This window comes from Urocitellus parryii, chromosome 4, assembly GCF_045843805.1.
Source record: "Urocitellus parryii isolate mUroPar1 chromosome 4, mUroPar1.hap1, whole genome shotgun sequence".
In the NCBI taxonomy this organism is placed as follows: Eukaryota; Metazoa; Chordata; class Mammalia; order Rodentia; family Sciuridae; genus Urocitellus; species Urocitellus parryii.
In genome coordinates, this window is record NC_135534.1 from 30,782,446 (window position 1) to 30,805,780 (window position 23,335).

Consider the following 23,335-nt stretch of genomic DNA (forward strand, 5'->3'; position numbering starts at 1 on the left):
ATGGAGAAAAATTGAAGGCATTCCCTCTAAGATCTGGTACAAGACAGGGATGCCCTCTCTCACCACTTCTGTTCAACATAGTCTTCGAAACACTGGCCAGAGCAATTAGACGGACGAAAGAAATTAAAGGCATAAATATAGGAAAAGAAGAACTTAAATTATCACTATTTGCAGATGATATGATTCTATACCTAGCAGACCCAAAAGGGTCTACAAAGAAGCTATTAGACCTAATAAATAAATTCAGCAAAGTGGCAGGATATAAGATCAACACGCATAAATCAAAGGCATTCCTGTATATCAGCGACAAATCCTCTGAAATGGAAATGAGGACAACTACCCCATTCACAATATCCCCCCCAAAAATAAAATACTTGGGAATCAACCTAACAAAAGAGGTGAAAGATTTATACAATGAAAATTACAGAACCCTAAAGAAAGATATAGAAGACCTTAGAAGATGGAAAAATATACCCTGCTCATGGATAGGCAGAACTAACATCATCAAAATGGCGATATTACCAAAAGTTCTCTATAAGTTCAATGCAATGCCAATCAAAATCCCAACAGCATTTCTTGTAGAAATAGATAAAACAATCATGAAATTCATATGGAATAATAAAAGACCCAGAATAGCAAAAACAATGCTAAGCAGGAAGTGTGAATCAGGCGGTATAGCGATACCAGACTTCAAACTATACTACAGAGCAATAGTAACAAAAACAGCATGGTACTGGTACCAAAACAGGCGGGTGGACCAATGGTACAGAATAGAGAACACAGTAACCAATCCACAAAACTACAACTATCTTATATTTGATAAAGGGGCTAAAAGCATGCAATGGAGGAAGGATAGCATCTTCAACAAATGGTGCTGGGAAAACTGGAAATCCATTTGCATCAAAATGAATCTGAATCCCTATCTCTCGCCATGCACAAAAGTTAACTCAAAATGGATCAAGGAGCTTGATATTAAATCAGAGACACGGCATCTGATAGAAGAAAAAGTTGGTTATGATCTACATACTGTGGGATCGGGCTCCAAATTCCTCAATAGGACACCCGTAGCGCAAGAGTTAACAACTAGAATCAACAAATGGGACTTACTCAAACTAAAAAGTTTTTTCTCAGCAAAAGAAACAATAAGAGAGATAAACAGGGAGCCTACATCCTGGGAACAAATCTTTACTCCACACACTTCAGACAGAGCCCTAATAACCAGAATATACAAAGAACTCAAAAAATTAGACAATAAGATAACAAATAACCCAATCAATAAATGGGCCAAGGACCTGAACAGACACTTCTCAGAGGAGGACATACAATCAATCAATAAGTACATGAAAAAATGCTCACCATTGCTAGCAGTCAGAGAAATGCAAATCAAAACTACCCTAAGATACCATCTCACTCCAGTAAGATTGGCAGCCATTAGGAAGTCAAACAACAATAAGTGCTGGAGAGGATGCGGGGAAAAGGGCACTCTTGTTCATTGCTGGTGGGACTGCAAATTGGTGCAGCCAATTTGGAAAGCAGTATGGAGATTTCTTGGAAAGCTGGGAATGGAACCATCATTTGACCCAGCTATTCCCCTTCTCGGTCTATTCCCTAAAGACCTAATAAGAGCATGCTACAGGGACACTGCTACATCGATGTTCATAGCAGCACAATTCACGATAGCAAGATTGTAGAATCAGCCTAGATGCCCTTCAATAGATGAATGGATAAAAAAAATGTGGCATTTATACACAATGGAGTATTACTCTGCATTAAAAAATGACAAAATCATAGAATTTGGAGGGAAATGGATGGCATTAGAGCAGATTATGCTAAGTGAAGCTAGTCAATCTTTAAAAAACAAATGCCAAGTGACTCCTTTGATATAAGGGGAGTAAACAAGGACAGGGTAGGGACCAAGAGCTTGAGAAGAAGATTTACATTAAACAGGGATGAGAGGTGGGAGGGAAAGGGAGTGAGAAGGGAAATCGCATGGAAATGGAAGGTGATCCTCAGGGTTATACAAAATGACATATAAGAGGAAAGGAGGGGTAAGACAAGATAATACAAATGCAAGAAATGATTTACAGTAGAAGGGGTAGAGAGAGAAAAGGGGAGGGGAGGGGGGATAGTAGAGAATAGGACAGACAGTAGAATACATCAGACACTAGAAAGGCAATATGTCAATCAATGGAAGGGTAACTGATGTGATACAGCAATCTGTATACGGGGTAAAATTGGGAGTTCATAACCCACTTGAATCAAACTGTGAAATATGATTTATTAAGAACTATGTAATGTTTTGAATGACCAACAATAAAAAAAAAATGAAGGTGATATATCCACCAGGATATTCTTTTTTAATCTAAAAAATTACAAAATAACAAGCATTGGTATGGATGGGAAGAAATTAGAACCCTCACACATACTGTTGACAGGAATGCAAAATGGTGAACCATACCTGGGCAACCAGGTTCTTCAGCAATTCCACCACTGGGGACATTTCGAAAAGATTTAAAAGTAGGAATTCAGAGATATATGTGCATTCATGGCAGCACCATTCACAATAACAAAAGGTAGAAACAATCCATGTATTTACCAACAGATGAGTGGATGAACAAAATATATATTGTGTATATACAATGGCTTTTAAGGAAGGAAATCTGGATCCATGCCAGTTCAAAATGAACCTTGAAAACATTACATTAAGTAAAATGATAAGCCAGTAAAACACCAAGTACTTTATGATTCCACTTCATGTGAGGTGCTTACAGTAATCAAATTCAGAAAGCAGGACCAGGCACAGTTATACCTATAATCTCAGCAACTCCTGAGGCTGAGGCAGGAGGATTGTGAGTTCAAAAGCCAGCCTCAGCAAAAGCGAGGTGCTAAGCGACTCACTGAGACTCTGTCTCTAAATAAAATACAAAATAGGGCTAGGGATATGACTCAGAGGTTAAGCATTACTGGGTCCAATCCTTGGTACCAAAAAAAAAAAAAAAAAAAAAAAAAAAAATCCGAAAGTACAATGGTGGTTGTCAGCAGGGGTTAGGAGAAGAGAGGAATGGGGAGTTAGTGTTTAATATGAATGTACCTAATACCACTGAAATAACATTTAAACATAAAACAATCTAAAAAATATTCTTTATAGAGAGGAAGAATAATAGCAGATAGCACTTTAGAGTTATACAAAGAAATGAAGACTGTCAGAAATGGAAAAACTATGCATATACAAAGAGACCCCACCCCCATTTTAAAACTCTTTTTTAAAGAGAGTTAATTTGCTATGGAAAAAAAATCAATAATCATGCATCCTATGCTGGCACCACACAAAGAAACAAAGGATGACAATAACAGCACAAAATATAGGACAGAAAAAAATGTAAGTAAATGGTTGTGAGACTTATACATAAAATATTGTGATAAAAGTTGAAGGCAGACTGGGATAAGTTAAAGAATTAGATTATAAATTCTAAGGGAGCCATTTCAAAGAGAGGAAATGGGGGGAGAAATAAAATAGAAATAAAATACAATCATAAAAAAAAGGGACTCTAAAAGGAGATAAGAGGTGAAAAAAGGGAGAAGAGAAAGGACAAATAAAAGTCAAAGAACAAAATGGTAGATTTAAATCCAACTATTACATTAAATGTGAATGGTCTAAACACCTTAATTATAATAGAGACTGCAAAACTGCATAAAAAAAAGCAAGAACCAACCATATACTATCACATGAAACCTACTTAAATATAAGGACACAGATTAAAAGGATATTCTATAAAAATACAAATCAAAGTATTCTTGAGTGGCTAGTAAAAGTAGAAATCAATGAAATTAAATCACAGAAACAACTGAGAAAGTTAATAAAATCAAAGAAAATTGATAAACCTCTAGTCTGACAAAGAAGGCAAGAGAAGACTCAAATTACTAACATTGAAAACAAGTTATCACTTCAGATTACAGAGATGTTATAATAAGATGTTATCATGAACAACTTTATGCCAATAAATTTGCTAACTCATATAAATGATAAAAATACAATCCCTAAAACACATATAATATAAAATGTTGAATACAAAATCTCTGTATCTGGTTTTTAAAATTGAATTTGTAGTTAAAAGCTCTATCCAGAAAAAGATCCCAGGCCTAAAAGCTTCACAGCTTCTGCCCAAATATTAAAAAATACAAATCCTACCAAAACTCTTCCAGAAAATGAAGGAGGAAACATTTCCCAACCTATGTAATAAATCTGATAACCCAGAGAAATAATTGCAAAGAAAGACAACTGCAGGCCAGTATTTCTCATAGGCAAGATTCTCAAGAAAACGTTAGAAAACGAAATCAAACAAAATATGAGTAAGTTAATGACTGAATGGTTTTATATGTGGACTATCAATTCATTCCACATGTGAAGTTCAGTCAACAATAACAACAGGGAAAAGAAAGATTACATCAAAAGATGCACAGAAAACATCTAACAACATTCAACATCTCTGGGAATGAGGAATGAGAATTTCCTCAATCTGATAAAAGAGCATCTACCAAACTTACTTTTAATGTTAAAGACTAAATGTTTTCCCCCACATCAAGAATTTCTGCTTTTACTACTTATATTCATTATTGCACCAAAAACCTCAACCAGTGCAATAAGAAAACAAAACAAAAGGAAAGAGAACTAAAACCATCACGCTAAAAATCCATGTCTCTAAGCAACTTCATTATTAGTTGATTTTTGGGAGGAGAATTACAAATTTAATAACCTAAAAAAGCATTTTGAAGAAATATAAAATTAAAATTTGTGAAAAAAGAATGATAGATATATTTACAACCAAAAATATTCTTTAAATCAGTTTTTAATTTTAAGCTTGCTAAAAATGTTCTGCTCAGATGTCATTATCAAAAAGTATTCAAAATAAAAACAACCATCTAGCTTAAGCAAGTCATGCATGTGTCCTTACAAAAACATTCAACTATGTGTAAGTGAAAGCGTATTAAAAAGTTAAGTCAATTTTTACAAACAAAACAAAACAAAACACCCAACAACATACCCAACCAACCAAACCATAACACTATTTACAGGGCTAGAGTTCGGCACAGAGCTGGACTCAAAAACTGCCAAATGAATGCACCTTATTGAAGTATCAAAACAGATTCTATAATAAGCAACAGAGAACAGAAATCCTTATTCTGCACAAAAGAACACATCCGTGATTTATTCATAATAAATAATATGTAATATGTAATAAGCTATGGAAATAATTTATTACTCATAAGGAAACATAATCAATTCTTTTCTCTTGCACTAAAATATAGCTAGAGTGCAATTAGATTATGAAACTGAATTTAAAAGTTACATGAATGTGAATTTTAAAAATAAGGGATTCCATGATGGTTAGGTTAGCACATGTATTTATTGCATGAAGTAATTCAACTTAACTAACCTTTGACCAGATCTTGTCTAACTTTCAAAACTGCTCCAAGGTCACAATCAGCAGTAGCATATGCATGAGGTACAGTACTTTTAGATTCAGTTAACCTCTTGGCAATAACTCTTCGTATATTGCTAGCAGGAATTTCAGTGAATGTGCCCTGAAAATCACAAAAACAAAAACCAAATAAACAAAACCACAGCAATTTGTCCATTAAACCATAAGTAGAATAGAAAAATATAAAATGACTTTCCATCTGAAATCCAGTCTGTGACCCAATTAATGATACTAATTAAAGATTATTATAGGACTGGGAATTTAGCTCAGTTGGTCGAGTGCTTGCACCGCATGCACAAGGCCACGGGTTCAATCCCCAGGAACACACACACAAAGATAAATATAGGAAAAGTACTATTAATAACTCTTTGTATAAAGGAAAGGGGAATGTAATAAATCTGAGAAGTTTTAGGCTTTAGTATACAACTTTAGGAAAAAGTTGTAAAATTCAAGTCTCAGTTGTAAATAGGATATCTCATGTTACTACGTTTAAGATAATTCAAAAACACATATATCAAATGATTAATTCCCCCACAGGTGCATGTGATGAGTAAATCTATACATATATATCAGATATTATACATGCATACTACACACACACACACAGAAACATGTATGTGGATTGTAAGCAGCTTTTGTTACAAATTTCATTTAATAAAACTCAAAGCAGCCAATAAAACAATTCAACTACAGGAAATTCTTATAAAAAATGGCATAGAAAAGAAAAAGATAATCCAATATAATGGATAGTCTCTCAAATTATTTGTTTTGATTTGCAATTTGAAACAAAACCATGAGTATCTTATTCCTAGGAATTAAAAATATAGAGTATTAATAAGATAATAAAATCTTTCTATAACTTTTCCATTCTGTTCTTGAGCCTCTCACAAATGCATGATGGACTTCAAATTACATCTAATTCCTTTCTTTTCCCTTCACTCCATTCCAGGACAGAACTACAATCATCTTAGGATAATATAATGCAACCAAAAATACAGCTGATTTTTTAATATATCATCTCTTATAAAATTAAACATCTATGTTAGCAAAGCATTTGACCAAGTAGAATAAAAGCTCTCTACATTATGTAAGTATCTCAAAGGCTTATCTTTTTAATGTGAACAATCTGCTTTAAAAAAAAAACTGGATTTAACTATGAACAAAGTTTTGCATATGTAGTCATGAATCATCAATGTACATTAAAAAATCTGTCTCATAAACTTGTACTGTTTTCATTTCTTTTCAAAAATTATAATGAAATGTATTTCTCCATAAGTAAGAACAGTACAGGTATTTATTCTTTTTTATTTAAGTGCCTATTCAATTTTTAACCTAATTGTCCTGCATTTCTTTGATGGCAAGAAAAGGAATACAAAAAAGGAAAAATCTGAAAACAAAACATATAGCTGTTCAACTGCATGTATCTGAGAAGGCAAGTATGATTAGGTACATGATTCAGTCTGAACAGTTTTTCATAGTGAGTTTATCAATTCTCTAGCCAAGAATTAAAACATATCCATAAAAGGAGCCAGGGTCAGCTACAAATTATTATTACATCCAAGAAAAAAAAAAGAAAAGACATAGAGTATCATGATTGTAGAGCATACATATGGTACTAAGGTTGTGGAACTTATAAATTTAAGCTGAATCATAGTTCTAAAGTTCTACATAGAAGTTGGCACAAATTCAATTTGTGTTAGGAAATCTGCAAGAAAAGCACTGGGAGCATTTTTTTTCTTCATAACTTTAAACTATTACTAAAATGGATTGATAAAAATACTCATAAACACAGCAATTGTCTGAGTTTTCCCTCCCACTTATCTACAAAATGAAAACCTTACTCAGAGTACATTACCACAGCATTGGGTTGTCCAGGAATTGATACTGCTGGGATCATTGGCCGGGGATAAGATGGTCCCAGTGTGGCTTTTGGGGGCAAAGGTGCTATGGGAGTGGTTGGAGGAGCTGGTGCTGGTCTGGATTCAGTAATCTTGCCCTTCTGTTTCAACTGGACCAGGTTGAGAGCATCTCTGGAGATAAGAAGAAATCAGATAACTGTGATTAGCAACAAGATATATAAGACAGTTTTTATAAAATAGAGGCAATATATGAAAGGAAGTTACAGAAATATAAAGACTAAAATATAATGCAAATCAATTATTTGAGCTACAAAAGTAAATTCATTTCCTACATATTCTACAGCTTATTATTTGTCCAATGGCTGCATGTATATTTTCAAAAACCAAATAATAATTAGAATTTTATCAAAGTATCACCTTTAGATATTAATTTTTAAAAACTGAATTAGTCTTTCATTGGAAAGGAATCACTTGGTAGATGACCAATTCACTAATTAAAACATGTCCTCATTCTTTATACTTGTGAAATAATTTTTACATAGTGTTCAGAAAGTGTCAAGTTTATTATATGTATGGCTAAAATACTTACTAAATCATTATTTATTCTAGTGTAAATAATATCGTTTATGGCCAGGAAATCATATAATTTCAAATTTGTTCAATAAGCACAATCTTGTGTAATAAATGTAACCACAGCATCATTTACAATAAAAAATAACTAGTTACAGATTATCACTCTGTAATACAAATTTGTTTTAAAAGGATATAACTAGACTACTGAATATGCCAAGACCTCAATTCAGTGTGTTAAGTTATAGCATGTAAAAACGTAATGTACAAAACCAATACCTTTGTTTGAAAAATTTAATACCCGAATTAAGAAATATTTTTCCAATTTAAGTAAAACTGTTTTCCTTAACATAAAAACAACTTCAGTATGACATGAATCTAAAGATTTGAGGGACACCCCTAACACACACCGGAATATTTGGCAGGAAAGAGGATCATTCCATGCTTTACATTAGATCCAGAAAGGGGTTCATAAACTCATCTTTAAGTGTAGCTAACATCCTTATTTAAGAAAATTAAAGAACTAACACTTTAAATGAGAGGTCATATTGACAAGGAAATCTAAATTGGTACATCGTCTTGGATTCCTAAAAATGGGGGTAAAAGTGGAAATATGAGTCTATCATGTGTGAGGTAAGTGCTTGATCATGTGTGAGGTAAGTGCTTGTGTTATTAATCTTATACCAGTCTTGTGGAAAGGTGTTATTATCCCTCATTTACAGATGAGTAGACTCAAAAAGGTCAAACCCCATGTCTATGTCAGTATTTCTTAGGTACTTAGTGAATTCTAGATGTTAGGGCACGCAATGCTAAGAAAGATACTTCCCATCAAGGAGCTTTATTCTATAGGGGTAGTCATACAATCATCACATAAATTAGAATGACAGTGATGAATCTAAAATAAAGAAAACAAAACTGAGCAATAAGTTAGAGAGTGATGGACAAGAAGAGGGGTTATTTTAAAACAGAATGATTAGAGAAGATCTGAACAGATAATATTTGTGCTGAATGATGCAAAGGACAAAGACTCAAGAGGGGAAAATTACATTTCTAGGCAAAAGGAAGAACAAGTATAAAGGCAGAAAAAATGTGCTTCTTCTACGAACAGAGCAGGGCTGGCACAGGAGTGTTGTGAACAAAGTAAAGAGGATTAAAAGATAAAAGTCAGAGAGGGAGACAGCTAAGAGCTGCCAGGGCTGAGGTCGAACTAAGGTATGGCAAACTCTAAAGCCTACACATCTCCTACCATTTTTTCAATATCTATGCACATATAGCACAAGTTAAACATAAACTAGGACAGGGTTTTCTCATAAGAATAGAGAAGCAGAGAATTAAGCTAAGTGTATCTAAGTTCAACAGCAATCCTGGGATTGAATAAAGAAATGGAATCTATCTAATCTAAAGCTATAAGTAGGACCTCCAGGTATTTGCTTTCTTAAAGACAGTCATATGTAGAAGCGAAGTAAAGTTTATATGCTTTTATACAACATATATTTAGAGCAATATGTTTGCTTAAATGTTAAATTAAAACTGACACCTATGATCTTCTCCAAAATGCCATGGGCGACAGGCACTTCCTCAGCATTGGAACTAACCGTTGTATCCCACTTACACTTGCAGTCGACAAGGCATGGAAGAAAGACATCCTCACCATTTTTAGAAGGTGTGCTAAGATATTTTGAGGCAGCTTATGCCAAAGCCTGCAAGTTTTCAATCATTTAAGATGACCTTTCTGTAGATGAAACCAGGCCAAATTTTTTTTTCCAAAGCTCACCTTAGGATTAAACTTAAAACACAGGTACTTTTAGTAGCATATAAAACCAAAAATCCTCAATAATGCATGAAGAATCCATTTTTCTCCTGAAACTTTTTATAAATTTTGTATTTGGACAACCTAAAGGTTGACTTTCATTTTTTAAAAAATATATATGTATATGTATTTTTTTTTAGTTGTTGATGGAACTTTATTTTCTATACAGTGTTAAGAATTGAACTTAGTGCCTCACACATGCTAGGCAAGTGCTCTACCTCTGAGCTACGACACCAGCCCAGTTGACCTCCTTATGGTTAAGGAACAACTTGGGAAGAAAACTGAATTAAAAAACTGGCAAAAATATTAAAAGGATATTTCTTCAATATTGCTTTCTTAGGCTATTCAGAAGATAAAAGCATTTATGCTCCTCTTAGGAAATATGATGATAATGTTATGATTTTCAATGTAGGTTTAAAAAAAATTTAGGATATCTATACAAATTATATATATTAAGTATAGCTAGAAGGAGAAAAAAGAAAAGAAAACTTTATTTCTTTACTACTGTCACACTGCTGAGCTGCTTCCCATAAGGTCAGCTAACCACCAAGTTCAAGGACCTTTTCTTAGATTCAACCCTTATTTTCATCTATATCCCAGAGGTCTCCCAATACAGGAATTTAGCCTTTTAAATAGTTTAGCTCCTGATGATCTAAAACTATTACTGCTTTATTATCTACCAAACCTACCTCTCTAATCCCAACCTATCTTCTTTGATACATCTTTATCTCACTGCTCCTGACCAGATAGCTTCTAAGTGCTGACAAGAAGCTTCAAATAATACTTACTTCACCAAGACAAAAGCTTTCCCAAACCCCTTACTTCCATTTCCAGAGCCAACATTTTCATCATCCACACCAGAATACCAAATCCACTTGTGGATTTGTTGCTGTCCTGGCCTGTGCGCCACATTCAGTCTTTCACAAAGGCTTCTGTACTCTACCCTCATGTTTTCTGCATCAGAGTTTCTTTTAATTCCTCTACCCACATGCAAGCACAATATTCATCATCTCTTACCTGGATTACCTTTTAGCCAGCGAATCTCAACTTTCTCTTTACCTCATGTCTTTGCCCAAACTCAACTCACACAAACCTGCAGAACCAATCCTTTTAAAGCCATAATTATTTTGCATTTCACTAAATCTTTCAATGATTAATGAATTAAACATAATCTCTTCATCTAATCCCTTAAAATTATAGGCAAAGCAAGTCTATTTTGTTATGAAAATAGTTGTTTTATTCCATTTTTATGGGCAGATCTACTAAGCATAGATAGTAGATCTAAAGTTAAGATATCAATAGTATTTACTGAATGAAGGTTGATGTGGGGAGAAAACCAGGCTTAAATGCTATCAGGATTCTTAATTTTAGTTTTTTATGGCTAAGTGAAACCTTCAAGTCCTTTAACTAAAAATCCCACAATCTAGGATGTTGCCATTCAGTAGGTTCTTAGGAAAGCTGATTTCCAACTCAGTGTGTGTAATGGACCCACATATACACATTTGGATAACAAATCAGTAAGACCATAATATAGATAAATGAGAACACGTACGGAATAAAGCCCTTCTATTTTCAATAAAAGAAACACTCAAAAGTAATCCAATATTCTAATGAATAGTAAACTAGTGAAAATAAGTCAAGTCACCTTGTTCAGCATTTATTTTATAACCTTTACTCTATTTCTACTTATAAAAATTTCGCCCAGAATTATTTATTAATATTAAACATGGAATGAGCATATTGCTTTAAAACACTAACTCAATTTGAAATGTTTAATGTGACTGCCTAGACAAATGTAGCACATATCGGGCTGGAGATGTGGCTCAGCGGTAGCGCGCTCGCCTGGCATGCGTGCGGCCCGGGTTCGATCCTCAGCACCACATACCAACAAAGATGTTGTGTCCGCCAAGAACTAAAAAATAAATATTAAAAATTCTCTCTCTCTCTCTCTCTCTCTCTCTCTCCTCTCTCACTCTCTCTTTAAAAAAAAAAAATGTAGCACATATCTACTATGGTGGTTTTACATTATTAGTTTCATAAACCTATTTGTTTATTCTTTGTCTTCTCAGAATGAGTCCCAACAGAAAAGGGGCCATTTATTTAAATAACTCTTGAAAGATTTGCAAATTGAAACAAATGGAAAGACACACCAGTTTCTTGAGTAGAAAGATTCATCATCATAAAGATGCCAGCTCTTAATAAATTAATTTAGTACAATTACATAAAAATACCATAGTACCCCCACCCCACATGGAGCTAAAAGAGTTGTTTAAAATTCATGGGGGTGGGGTACTGGGATTGTGGCTCACTGGTAAAGTGCTTGCCCAGTATGTGTGAGGCACTGGGTTCGATTCTCAGCACTGCATATAAATAAATGAATACAACAAAGACCATCAACAACTAAAAATACATATAAAAAATTCACTTGGGAGAATAAAACAAGAACATACCAATAAAACCAGTTTATTGAAAAAGAAGACCAATGGAAAAAATATGATCTCTCTATCAGCTTTTAAGGCATAACTATAAAATTCTTTTAATTGTAAGTACGGTGCTAAAAATGTATGGTACCAACTTATGGAAAAACATCAATGGACTAGAAATGGAAATACAAAAAAAATGCTTTGTAACAAATTAATAAAACTGAAGTACATTAAGAATCAAATTGTTTAAAAAATATATTTCCACATTTTAGAAATTAATTGTGATTGGGTGACACAAACTTGAAACAATATAGTTTTACCGTTCTACACTTAATTTTCTGCATTTATCACTATTTCTAAGAATCTGTTTTAGTTGCTAAATTAGAACTGTTTTTCAGTTATGTTGCAATTATTCAGAAAACTATCCTTGTTCAGACCACAATTTAGTGACAAAAGCAATTAAAAGCACAAAAGAACAATGTACCTCCTTTTTAATGTTAACTCATTAAAAAGGCTTTTAAATTCTTTGGGGGGGGGAAGGAAAGATAAATAATGGACTTGATTATTATAGAAAGTACACACATACTCTTTAGTGAATATCCCCCGAGGGCCAGTAGCTGTACCCTGGCTAGCATTCAGTGCATGTTTCTCCAGAATGTTTCGAGCAGCTGGACTTAAACGAAATCTAAGAAGAAAACATGAAGATTAATTGAACTAATTAAGACTTATATTGTTTCAAATACATCTAAATGTCAACAGCTTTGCTGATAATTAGAAAAACAAAATCTTATACTAAAACTAAAATGACTCCCATAGATGGACATAGTCAGATAAATCTTTATCTAGAATCTAGTTTATTTTAATATCAAACATTCTTGTAAAAATTTAGTTACTATTTCAAACTATTTATTTAATAAGAGTAAATAATCTAGTGAAAAGAGCTTCAATTCTGACTACGTTTCACATGGCTCCTCCTTTTTTTTTTTTTTTACTATAATAAACAATACATAAAATTTACCATCTTAAGCATTAGGTGTAAAGTTGAGTGGCATTAAGTACAATCCCACTGTTGGGGAACCATTATCAATCCCCATAACTTTTTCAGCTGCCCAAATCAAAATTCTGTATATATTGAACAGTAACTATTCATTTCTATCTCCCCTCAAAACCCGACAACCACTGTTCTATTTCTCTCTACCAATCTGACTACTCTGAGCACTTCTTCATTTAAGTGTAGTCACATAATATCTGTCTTTTAGTGATGGCTTAGTTTATTCATCATAATGTCTTCAGAGTTCATCTATGTTGTATTATGTGTCAGAATGTCCTTCCTTTTCAGACTGAATAACATTTCAAGGTATGTACACAGCATTTTAGACACGAGTCATTGCCACCATTTTTCTACTGTGAATAATGATGCATAAAACCTGGATATTCAAACACTGAGTGTTTGCTTTAAATTCTTTAGAGCATATACCCAGAAGTAGAACTGCTGAGTGATAAAGTAATTCTCTTTTTTTGAGGAAATGCCACATTATTTTCCATAGCAGCTGTGCCATTTTACATGCTCATCCGCATTGCATACAGTTTCAATTTTTTGCACATCCTCACCAACACTTGTTATATCCTGAGGTGGTTTTTTTGTTTGTTCTTTTTTTTTTGGATATTAGCCATACTGATCAATGTGCTGTCTCATCCTGGTGGTTTCGTTTTGCACTTCTCTAATGATTAGTGCAGTGAGCAACTTTTCTGTGCCTACTAGACATTTGTTTATCTTTTTGGGAGCAATGTCTATTTAAATTTCTGTGCCATTTTCAATTTTGGCTGTTTCATTATTACTGAACTATATCCTTAATATAATTTTTAAAGTCCTTAGTATTACCTGAAAATGCTTCTATTTTCACATATACTCCAGAAGAATAAGAAAGGGGAAAACAAACTCATTGATTTCATGAGCTAGTAAGCCTATAGTCATATGACTAGTAAGCATCTACTTTTTAATTAAGGACTTTAAGCAAAGTAGCAAATGTAAATAACTACATAATCTCATGAAGAAAATGAGTAAAACAGGCTGGGTCTGAAAGTTTAAAACTGACAAATGGAGAACATTTTAATGTATTTGCTACTGTAAATACATCTGCTTGATATGGGCCTACTGTCATCAAATTTTTAAGATTTTTTCCAAGAGAAAGTGAAGTTTTAGATTATTGAATAAGATTAATCAGTAACCAATTAAAAAAATTTTTTTTTAATCACTGCATGACCTAATAACACACAAGTTTATAGGCCAGTTGGTGTTTAAGAGAATATATAGTGGGACTTCAGATTCATGAGTCTAATGAAGTTTGGTATATTGAGTGCCACTCTGGAATTCTAAAACCTAATTCAAATTCAATGTGAAAACAGACTGTTTTGTTCTCCATTGGGCAAGCAGGTATTCAGTAACTATAGCTGAATGAACAATGATGGTAAAATAATCATTCTTAGACCTCAGTGTCCTCAAGAGAAATAAGGGAAGTTCAGCAACTTTCTATGTAATGTACAAAGATGCTTTAAATAAGATAATGATTAAAACCATAAGAGTGGCCATAACAATTTTTTTTTTTTAAATTAACATTATCATTCAAATAAACATACTCACTGCGTTGTCCCTGCTGTTTGTTCCTTCTTAACAGGGAGAGAAATCTGTGGTTCTGATGAGGGGTGAGGCACTGATGGTTTTGAAACTGGTGGTGGAGGACCTACATCTTTGGGAATTTCAACTTGTTTCCAATCTTGTCCTTCTTCAACCATCAAACCAATTAGTGAACCCAGTCGTATGTTTTTAGTTCCCTCTTCAACCTGTATTTTAAAAACAAACAAACAAAAAAAGTAGAGATAGAAAGGCTCATCAATGTCAAGTAGTGTTAGGAGCCACAGCAAAAATATTGATATAGGCACCTTTGGATTTAATGACTGCCAGCCAGCAATTCACATTCATATGGTAATTGGACTCATGCTGTTCAGCTGGGCCCATTTCAAGACTCAGGTTACTCATGTCACTCTTGTAATGGGAGAGTTCCCATTGGTTGGAAAAGGATGGTAGGAGGGTGTTCCGGGGGAAGTGGAACCCCCCCCCCTCAGGTAGAACACACACGTGGCGGACCCACTTGTTAGGGGACGCACACGGCCTCTCAGTTTGACTGGCTTGTGTTTTTGTGCCCAACCGGGTTGCAAGATTGCAAGCCCGCGCACTGACAGCTCAGCAGGGAATCGCTCAGCAGGGGTGCGGCAGGCAGGGCTCGGCGATAGCGGCGGCAGGAGCGGAACTCAGCCGGCCAGGGGCCGGGCAGCCTGCGCCGGGCAGCCTGCGGCAAAGTAGTTCATGCCTTGATGGGTAATCAAGGAAAGATCTCTTAATTTGAACTGAGAGTCTCAACCTCCTACTTTCCTAAACTTCTGCCTTCCACTCATGCCCTCCTTCACCAGTCTCCCTCTCCCATTTATTAATAATACTTCCTGAGATGAAGGAAAAATCTAGAATCTCTCATTTTCATGGCAGCCTTCAAATATGTGAGTTATCATTGGTTTATTGTTTTTGATGTCAACTAATACAAATCTAAAACAGGAGACTATGGTTACATATCTCAATTATTTTGTCTTTCTCAGACAATTTCTATACATTGTCTTTCTCAGACAATTTTTACACATTTCAAGAGCTCATATGGGCTTAATCCCCCCATTAGTCCTAACTACTAAAATTAATTTAAAATAAAATCTTTTCAGTAAACTTAGTCTCTGTGGGAAGGCCAGGGAAGAATGTTCCATTGTATAGATAGTAATTGAACTATTGAACTATTGTATTGATAGTATTGAACTGGCTAACTATTCTGGTTAATGTTAAGAATATTTAACTTTAGTATTTAATTCTTCCCCTGAATATCTACTTATAGAATCTGAAAAATAAAATAAAATTATGAGTTTTTTAAAGTTTATCAATAACATTAAGGTGTCCTACTTAACCAGTTTTTTAGATAATATTTACCAACTAAAAAACCTAAGATCAAAGATGATTTTTTTAAAATTAGGAAAAACAGATTTTAAGCATATCAGCAGCATTAACTTATAAATGAAAGGCTGATTCTAATTTACTTATTAAATGAAGTTCCTAGAAAACTTGTAGATAACAATATTTGTAGGCTTAGTATTGGAAGAAAATGTCATTCCTTTAAAATTATCTATTATTTCCTTTCAATTACTCTAAATAATACTCATCACAGATGTATCAAATGAATAGCAGAATTACAGGCTGTAGGACATTCATTAATACAATAATTATAAGGAAAAGCATAATACCTAGCATGGGTTTGACATTTCTGATGCGTATTAGTATGTGCATTATTCTTAAAACAATAAAACATAAATTCTGAGAACTAGGAAGCCTTCTAAATTTACTAATTGCCAATGGGGAAGAAAAGGAACAATACTTTAATGAAGCACATGTATATATACATGTATACATTTATATATAGATAAATGGACATATGAAACTAATTAAGAATAAACAATGAATTATAAGCTGTGGGAAAAGACTAAACAATCCAAGAAAAATTTAGTTGCAAAAGTTTTACTTAAAACTTAAAAAAAAAAAGTTTTACTTCTGCAAACTATTCATTTTTCATTTCTATGTCAAAAGATGAGTTAAGATTATTATTAGGTTAACATTTTCTCCATCTAAAAGTGTTTAATTAGCTGTTTATGAGATGCCTACTAAAAATCACAAAGTAAATGAGTAGTTCTTTAAAAACTCATAGAAATAAGAAGCATTAAATGATATGAAGTCCACTTGATAATTCCTTTCAAGAGTGAATCAGCTGTAAGATCAGTATCCAAGTTCAAAGAATATGATTCAAATGTAAACCATTCCCTTGTAGGGGAAAGTTTTGTTTTAAAAATATCAACAGATTTCTGAAATGTGAGTCAGATACTGTACTAAATTTGAAACTGAAATCTCCTTTTCTGATTAATTTACTGTAAATCATATATATGATTCCATATATCCTACCAACATGACATTAACATTTTCAAAGAGGCAGTAACAAGTTTTTATTATCATTTCACTTTTTACTGTATCTAAATATCAAACAATATTTAAAGTACTCACATTTTTTCCCATGCATAAATATTTAAAACTGGTGTAGACTTAGTACATAGGAGTAAATCATACTCTGCAAAACTGTGTTTAGAAACCAAACAGGCCTTTGGTACTGTTCTGTCCAAATCAGCACTTCTTAATATGAAATGAAAAAATTTTACACTTTGCCCTATAAACTTACAGCTTATTAATAGTGAAATTCTAAATTAAGTCTGCCATTCAAAGTACTAGCCTTCCTTCCCAGTTTTGTACAGACTTCCTGGTTTTCAATGCTGAAACTCCATTAATTACTAGTTATATGGCCTTAGGTTTGTCTATTTCACCATGCCGATTTCTTTAAAATAAAAACCAGTAACAGCAGGTATGTGTGGTTGTTATGAGGAATAAATGAGTTACATGTGAGGCACTTAGAAGAACGTGTCACTTACCATAAATATTAAAGATATTATTTTTAAAACAAGAAATACTATCAACAGGATCAAGATTGGACTATATAGTGCACCTTGATAAGGGCTGGAAATTCCTGCCTAATGGCCCAGCATGTGGCTGGTAGCACTAGAGGGCAAATAGCAACATATAAAAGGTGGTAAGGCCTGAGATAAATTCTTAATAACACTGATAGGCTAAATTTCATCCCTCTACCTGTACCAGAGATGTTCCCAAGCACTGACATTAAACACCTGCAACTATACCAAATAGAGCTCACCTATGTTTATCAGTGTACCCAAAAGTATGGAATGCTGAAATCAAGGCACAAAGTAAAATTAAAGTGTGCTAAGTATTATTTTACATTTAAAATATAATTCAGATGCAAAACTATAAGAGTATTTAGAAAGCCAAACTGTGAAGATAAAATACAAAACCTCTTAAATTTCTAAGAGTAAAATGTACTATGATTTCTAAGCCTTTCAAATATGTGTGCTCAAAATTGACATTAGAGTTGCAGTACTTATTTTCAGTGTTCAGTTTAGTTTTATTATCATCCCTTGCCTTTTAATAAGCTCGATTATCCAAAAGCAGAAGTCTCTTAAATGTATTACTCCTGTAAAAATCATGTTATTTTGTTTGGAAAAATGAGAATTATTCCACAGCGAAAAAGATGGGTACAACTCTTGCTGGTGGTGATGGTGGTGAGGGTTGAAGCAGGAGAGAAGACAAAACCAAAAGGCACTAGTGAGTCCACCTTAATTTGTTCCCTCTGTGAAACTGTATAACATTGTGACATGAATATACTCCCACTGCCATCGTCCAAAAAGCATGTAGAATAATAATAAAAATACAAAGCCCTAAAACACACAATCTTTTCTTTGGTAGGAATACCCTCCCAAACCTTTCAGAGCATTAGGGACCATATGACTAGGTACTCCTGACCCACTGACATGGTTAGCCATTTGAAATGCATTACTAAGCAGTTAAGTGGAAAATGCTATAAATTCTGAGAGACTTTTTCAGCCAAGCAATTCAGAACTAGGGCCAAGAGCACAGCCTGTCAAAAGCACACCCAATAAAATGCAAACTGGGTTTATTACATATGGCAATGTAAGCAATCTTTCTCTTCCTCAAAATACTACATAAATTAGTCAAATTATTTTTGGTAAGCATATTTTTTATTTTCTCAGTTATAAAGGTAAACATTTTAATCTTCAATTCAGACTTCCTCTGAGGAAGTTAACTATATTTTAAACAATGTGCTTCAATCATAGACAGATGTTTGATATATTAAGATGTCGGGAATAAAACAAGTGGCTAGAAAATATACACATAAAAGGCAGTGGCACACGCCTGTAATCCCAGAGGCTTGGGAGGCTGCGGTAGGAGAATCTGTAGTTCAGAGCCAGCCTCAGCAATAGCAAGGCACTAAGCAACTCATTAAGTTGCTAATAAAAAACAAAATAGGGCTGGGGATATGGCTTAGTGGTTGAGTGCCCCCAAGTTCAATCCCTGGTACCACCTCCAAAGGACTTTCTAGTAAGAAACACTAATTTAAAAGTTATAAGATCTATATGTAATTAGAGTATAACATTCTAAGGTATGGCCTTTGGATCAAATAGACAATGGAAGGTGATATATCCATCCTAAATGCAGAGATGAGCTGGTGGCTCAGAACTAAAAACACATCGACAAGGGACTACCATTAGAGGTATGTCTTACCAGTACAAATCAAACTATAGAGGCATAAATGAATATTTATTGGTTAGTCACAAACAACTGATACAAATGCTTAGACTCACATAGAATGACATGGGAGTCATTTGTATATTCTCTCACTTAAATTTCCCTAATACCCCATGGTCTGTTATAATCTTCTCTATTATGAAGCAAAGGATAAAGAATTTGCTTCTCATTATGCAGTTATAACTGCAGAAGAAGACTTTAGCTACATGATTCAGGTGGCACTGTGACTCCCAGAAACCACAATCTTAGCTGCTATTCTATACTATCTGGCAAATGTTCTGGAAATGAAGAAACAACACATTGATTGGCTACATCAGTAGAAAAGTATTTTACCATATGCAAATTTACGCATTTTATTTTACTTTTCTCGTGAGTTTTAAAATTCCATCTAAAAATAACATATGCATTATAGAAAATTTAGAAAATACAAAAAACACAATTCGAATTAAAAATGTATTATGTAAAAGATAATACAACAATATAAATAATGAGGTAACTTTCTTTCAAAAACTTTACATTTAAGAAATCTTCATCCTACCAATGTAATTAATGCCACATCATGTACAACCAGAAGAATGGGAAGTTATACTCCATATGTGAATAATATATCAAAATACATTCTACTGTCATGTATTAAAAATAAAAAAAAGAAATCTTTATCCTATAGAAGATAATCCAAATGAAAACTTACCACTATTTTGGCCAAGATGCCGTCATCACTTGCATCTAAGGTAACCACAGCTTTGTCAGTCTCAATTTCACATAATGCATCTCCAGCACTCACAGCTTCACCTACAAAACAAGACTGGGTTTGTTTTGTTTTTTTAAAATATGAATATCTGTAGATGTGTGTAAAACATAATTAACAACAAAATACTCTATAATTACTTCTGGCTTGTGAAATCATAAACAGTTCTCATCTCATGTGTGTGTTTGTGTGTGTGTGTGTGTGTGTGTGTGTGTGTGTGTGTGCTTTGTTGTATTTTCTGAAAGCTTTATAAGGGGTATAATTATATTTGTCGTAATAAAAAGCTATTGCTAAGATTACTGAACAAATATTAAAAGTAAAATCACACTGAGACAATAGCAACAAATGAATATTCTCTCCAGAACAAATCAGTTTCAGACCCCGTATCTCTTTTTCTTTTAACAGTGCCAAGGATCACACCCAGGGCCTCATCATGCTATCCCTGAGTTAAACTCCCACCCCTATCTCCTGCTAATTTGACTAATACTCTATAGAGAGAAGTTTCGTAATTAATAGTACTTTTTGGTTTACATCTTAGGGCAAGTTCAAAAATCCTATCTGTACCACACAGCATAAATGAATAAAGCATACACAGCATAAAAAAGAGAAAATCAACATGGCTAATGTCAAATTAAGGACCAGTTCTGTGCAATAGAAAAGATATGAAAACTTAAAAACCTGAGCAGGAACTGACATTACAGACATGCTGGTTTCTGGATCAAAAAGTAGGTTTGTGATGGGGAGGAAAGAAGAGACAGATTTCCTTTAGGAAGTACAGGGAACTAAAAGTGGCCTTGTGGAGCCAGGGGACTCAAATCAGCTTTACCACCTGAAGCTAGGGCTAAGTCAGGCTGACAAAATGAGCCATCAAAACCTGACTGAGATAAGGCTTTATTCAGAAACTGGGGGTGTAGGAGATGGGGGACAAAAACACTGCCCCAATATCAGAAACCAAGTCAAACAACCTTCTGGCTCCAGGACTGCATCTGTCAATATTCCCAGTATCCATAGCAAAATCCAGGGGCTAAGGGGAAGACAAGGGATGGGCAAGAGGGAAGACATTGAGAAAAACAGAAAAACCTTCCATTCAAAAGTAAACCATAAAACAAGGTCCTGAAACATTAAGAAATCTGATGCTAAGAAAGCAAGTCACAAAATCAATAACTGGAACAGAAACAGATTTGAGAAGCAATTCTTTAGTGCAATCTGCCAAAGATTTTAAAATAAGTATCTGGAGGATGTTAAAAATATAAGTAAAGATAAAACAGCCATCACAAGGACAATAATTTTTTAAAAAAATGTACAGAAATGAAACAAAACAGCATCAAGTAGAAAGGAAAAAAGCTAATTAGAAATATTGGAAATAAAAAAATTAAGTCATCAAAATTAAAAAAAAAAAGGTATATATTCTAGAGTGGACATAGCAAAAGAATGATTTTGAAAGCTAGCACCAAGAAACTATCCAGAACTTAATACATGCAGATAAAAAAATTAAAAAAAAAATAGAAAGAAAAAAAAAGAGCAGCTAAATGACATAGATTGAGGCTGCAATGTTTGTCTTATGGACTTCCTGGGGAAGACTTGGGGGGCTGGTGGAGAAGCAATACCTGAAGAAATAATTGCCAAAATTTTTTCCAGAACTAGAGATGTACACCTTCATAATATTAAGAGTTTGAAATACCCGTTATTGACTGAGAGGGGGCATAAGAGAGCCTTGTGGCATGTAAGGAATGTCCTAAATCTTGTAGGTAGAGGTACATACAAATATTGAGATATATTCTATGCAAGTTAAAACGGTGACAAAATTTTACAGGAAAAAGAGTATTAGAGCATGTAAACATAATTCACATTAGATACACTGTAGAGAAACTGCATACAATCAACAATAAAAAACGTAATTTTAAAAGCTATCAGAGGAAAAAAAAACATATTACCTCAATGGAATGACAGACTGAGAGCACACTTCTCAGCAGCTGCAATAGAGGTCAGAAGACAATGAAGCAATATCTTCAAAAAGCTGAGGAAAAATAACTGTCTAGAATTTTACATGCAGCCAAATCATCAATTAAGAATGACAAAAAGTATTGTTTAGACATATAAAAGCTAGAAAATTTACCATTATTGGCAATCACTTCAAAGAGCTCATACAAGATTGTCATCAAGAAGAAAAGTAGACACAGAAAGGACCCATGAGACACAAGAAAAAAGTTACCACAAAAGCTGCTATAATGCTAACCATTTATCACTTAAAAGGCCATGTTTGAAGGTCAAAAAGTAAAAACTCAAAAACTAAAAATCAATAAGACGAATAAGGGAATGTTTAGGTGATGTAAACCATACTGAACTTTGATACAATTAGGAAAAAATACTAATAACTACATTTTTTGACAAAATTTAAGAATTTAAAAATAGAAATATAATCTATATCAATTAAAAAAATCAGAGGCAAAACAGAAAATAAAAACGACCACTTAACAGAAAGTATGCCCATAAAAAGAAAAGGCAGAGAATAAAAACAGAAATGCACAAAAAACAGCAAAAATAAATTCAAATGTATAAATAACCACAATAATTGTAAACGGATTAAAACTACATATAAAAGTAGTGGTTATGAAAATACAGAAATAAAATCTTGGTAAAAATAGCTTAGAAGAGACAGACCTAAACCCTAAATAGAAAAAAAAAAAAAGGGATAGAAAATATAAGGCATACAAATACACCCCCATCTCTTCACATATACACCCAAATAGCTGAAATAGCAATATTAACAGGTGAATACAATGAGAAAATGTGAAAGAAAATCTAAAATACTAGTAAGTTAATAAGTGTGCTCTGAAAGTTTCCTTAGAATGAATCTCATCTGAGCCTGAGAGGATGAGGAGATAAATAAAGGGTAATGATTCAGGCAGAAGGCAGCATACCCAGAGGCCTGGGAGCAAAGAGAACACGCCCCTTTGGGGGAACTAGCAAACAGTACACGAGAGAAGCAATGAAAAATTAGGCTGGTGAGATATGAAGGAACAGACCAAAAAGGACCATTGTATGTCATACAGAGAATGTCCCAGTGTCATATTATATATTTTATCTTACGTACTTCTTTATACAGATGTTTTAGTTAAAATAGATCATACTCCAA

General features: G+C 33.7%; 1 protein-coding gene across 1 annotated transcript in view; it reads right to left on the minus strand.

Moving 5' to 3' along the window:
- Pdhx (pyruvate dehydrogenase complex component X) overlaps nucleotides 1–23,335 on the minus strand; it is a 70,255-nt gene that overhangs the window by 19,702 nt on the left and 27,218 nt on the right. The window contains exons 3-7 of the mRNA XM_026404387.2: nucleotides 20,143–20,243; nucleotides 14,784–14,983; nucleotides 12,729–12,827; nucleotides 7,336–7,510; nucleotides 5,436–5,583 (exon numbers count right to left, since the gene is read on the minus strand). Of these exons, the coding sequence (XP_026260172.2) occupies nucleotides 5,436–5,583; nucleotides 7,336–7,510; nucleotides 12,729–12,827; nucleotides 14,784–14,983; nucleotides 20,143–20,243 (723 nt within the window). The remainder of the gene's footprint in view (nucleotides 1–5,435; nucleotides 5,584–7,335; nucleotides 7,511–12,728; nucleotides 12,828–14,783; nucleotides 14,984–20,142; nucleotides 20,244–23,335) is intronic.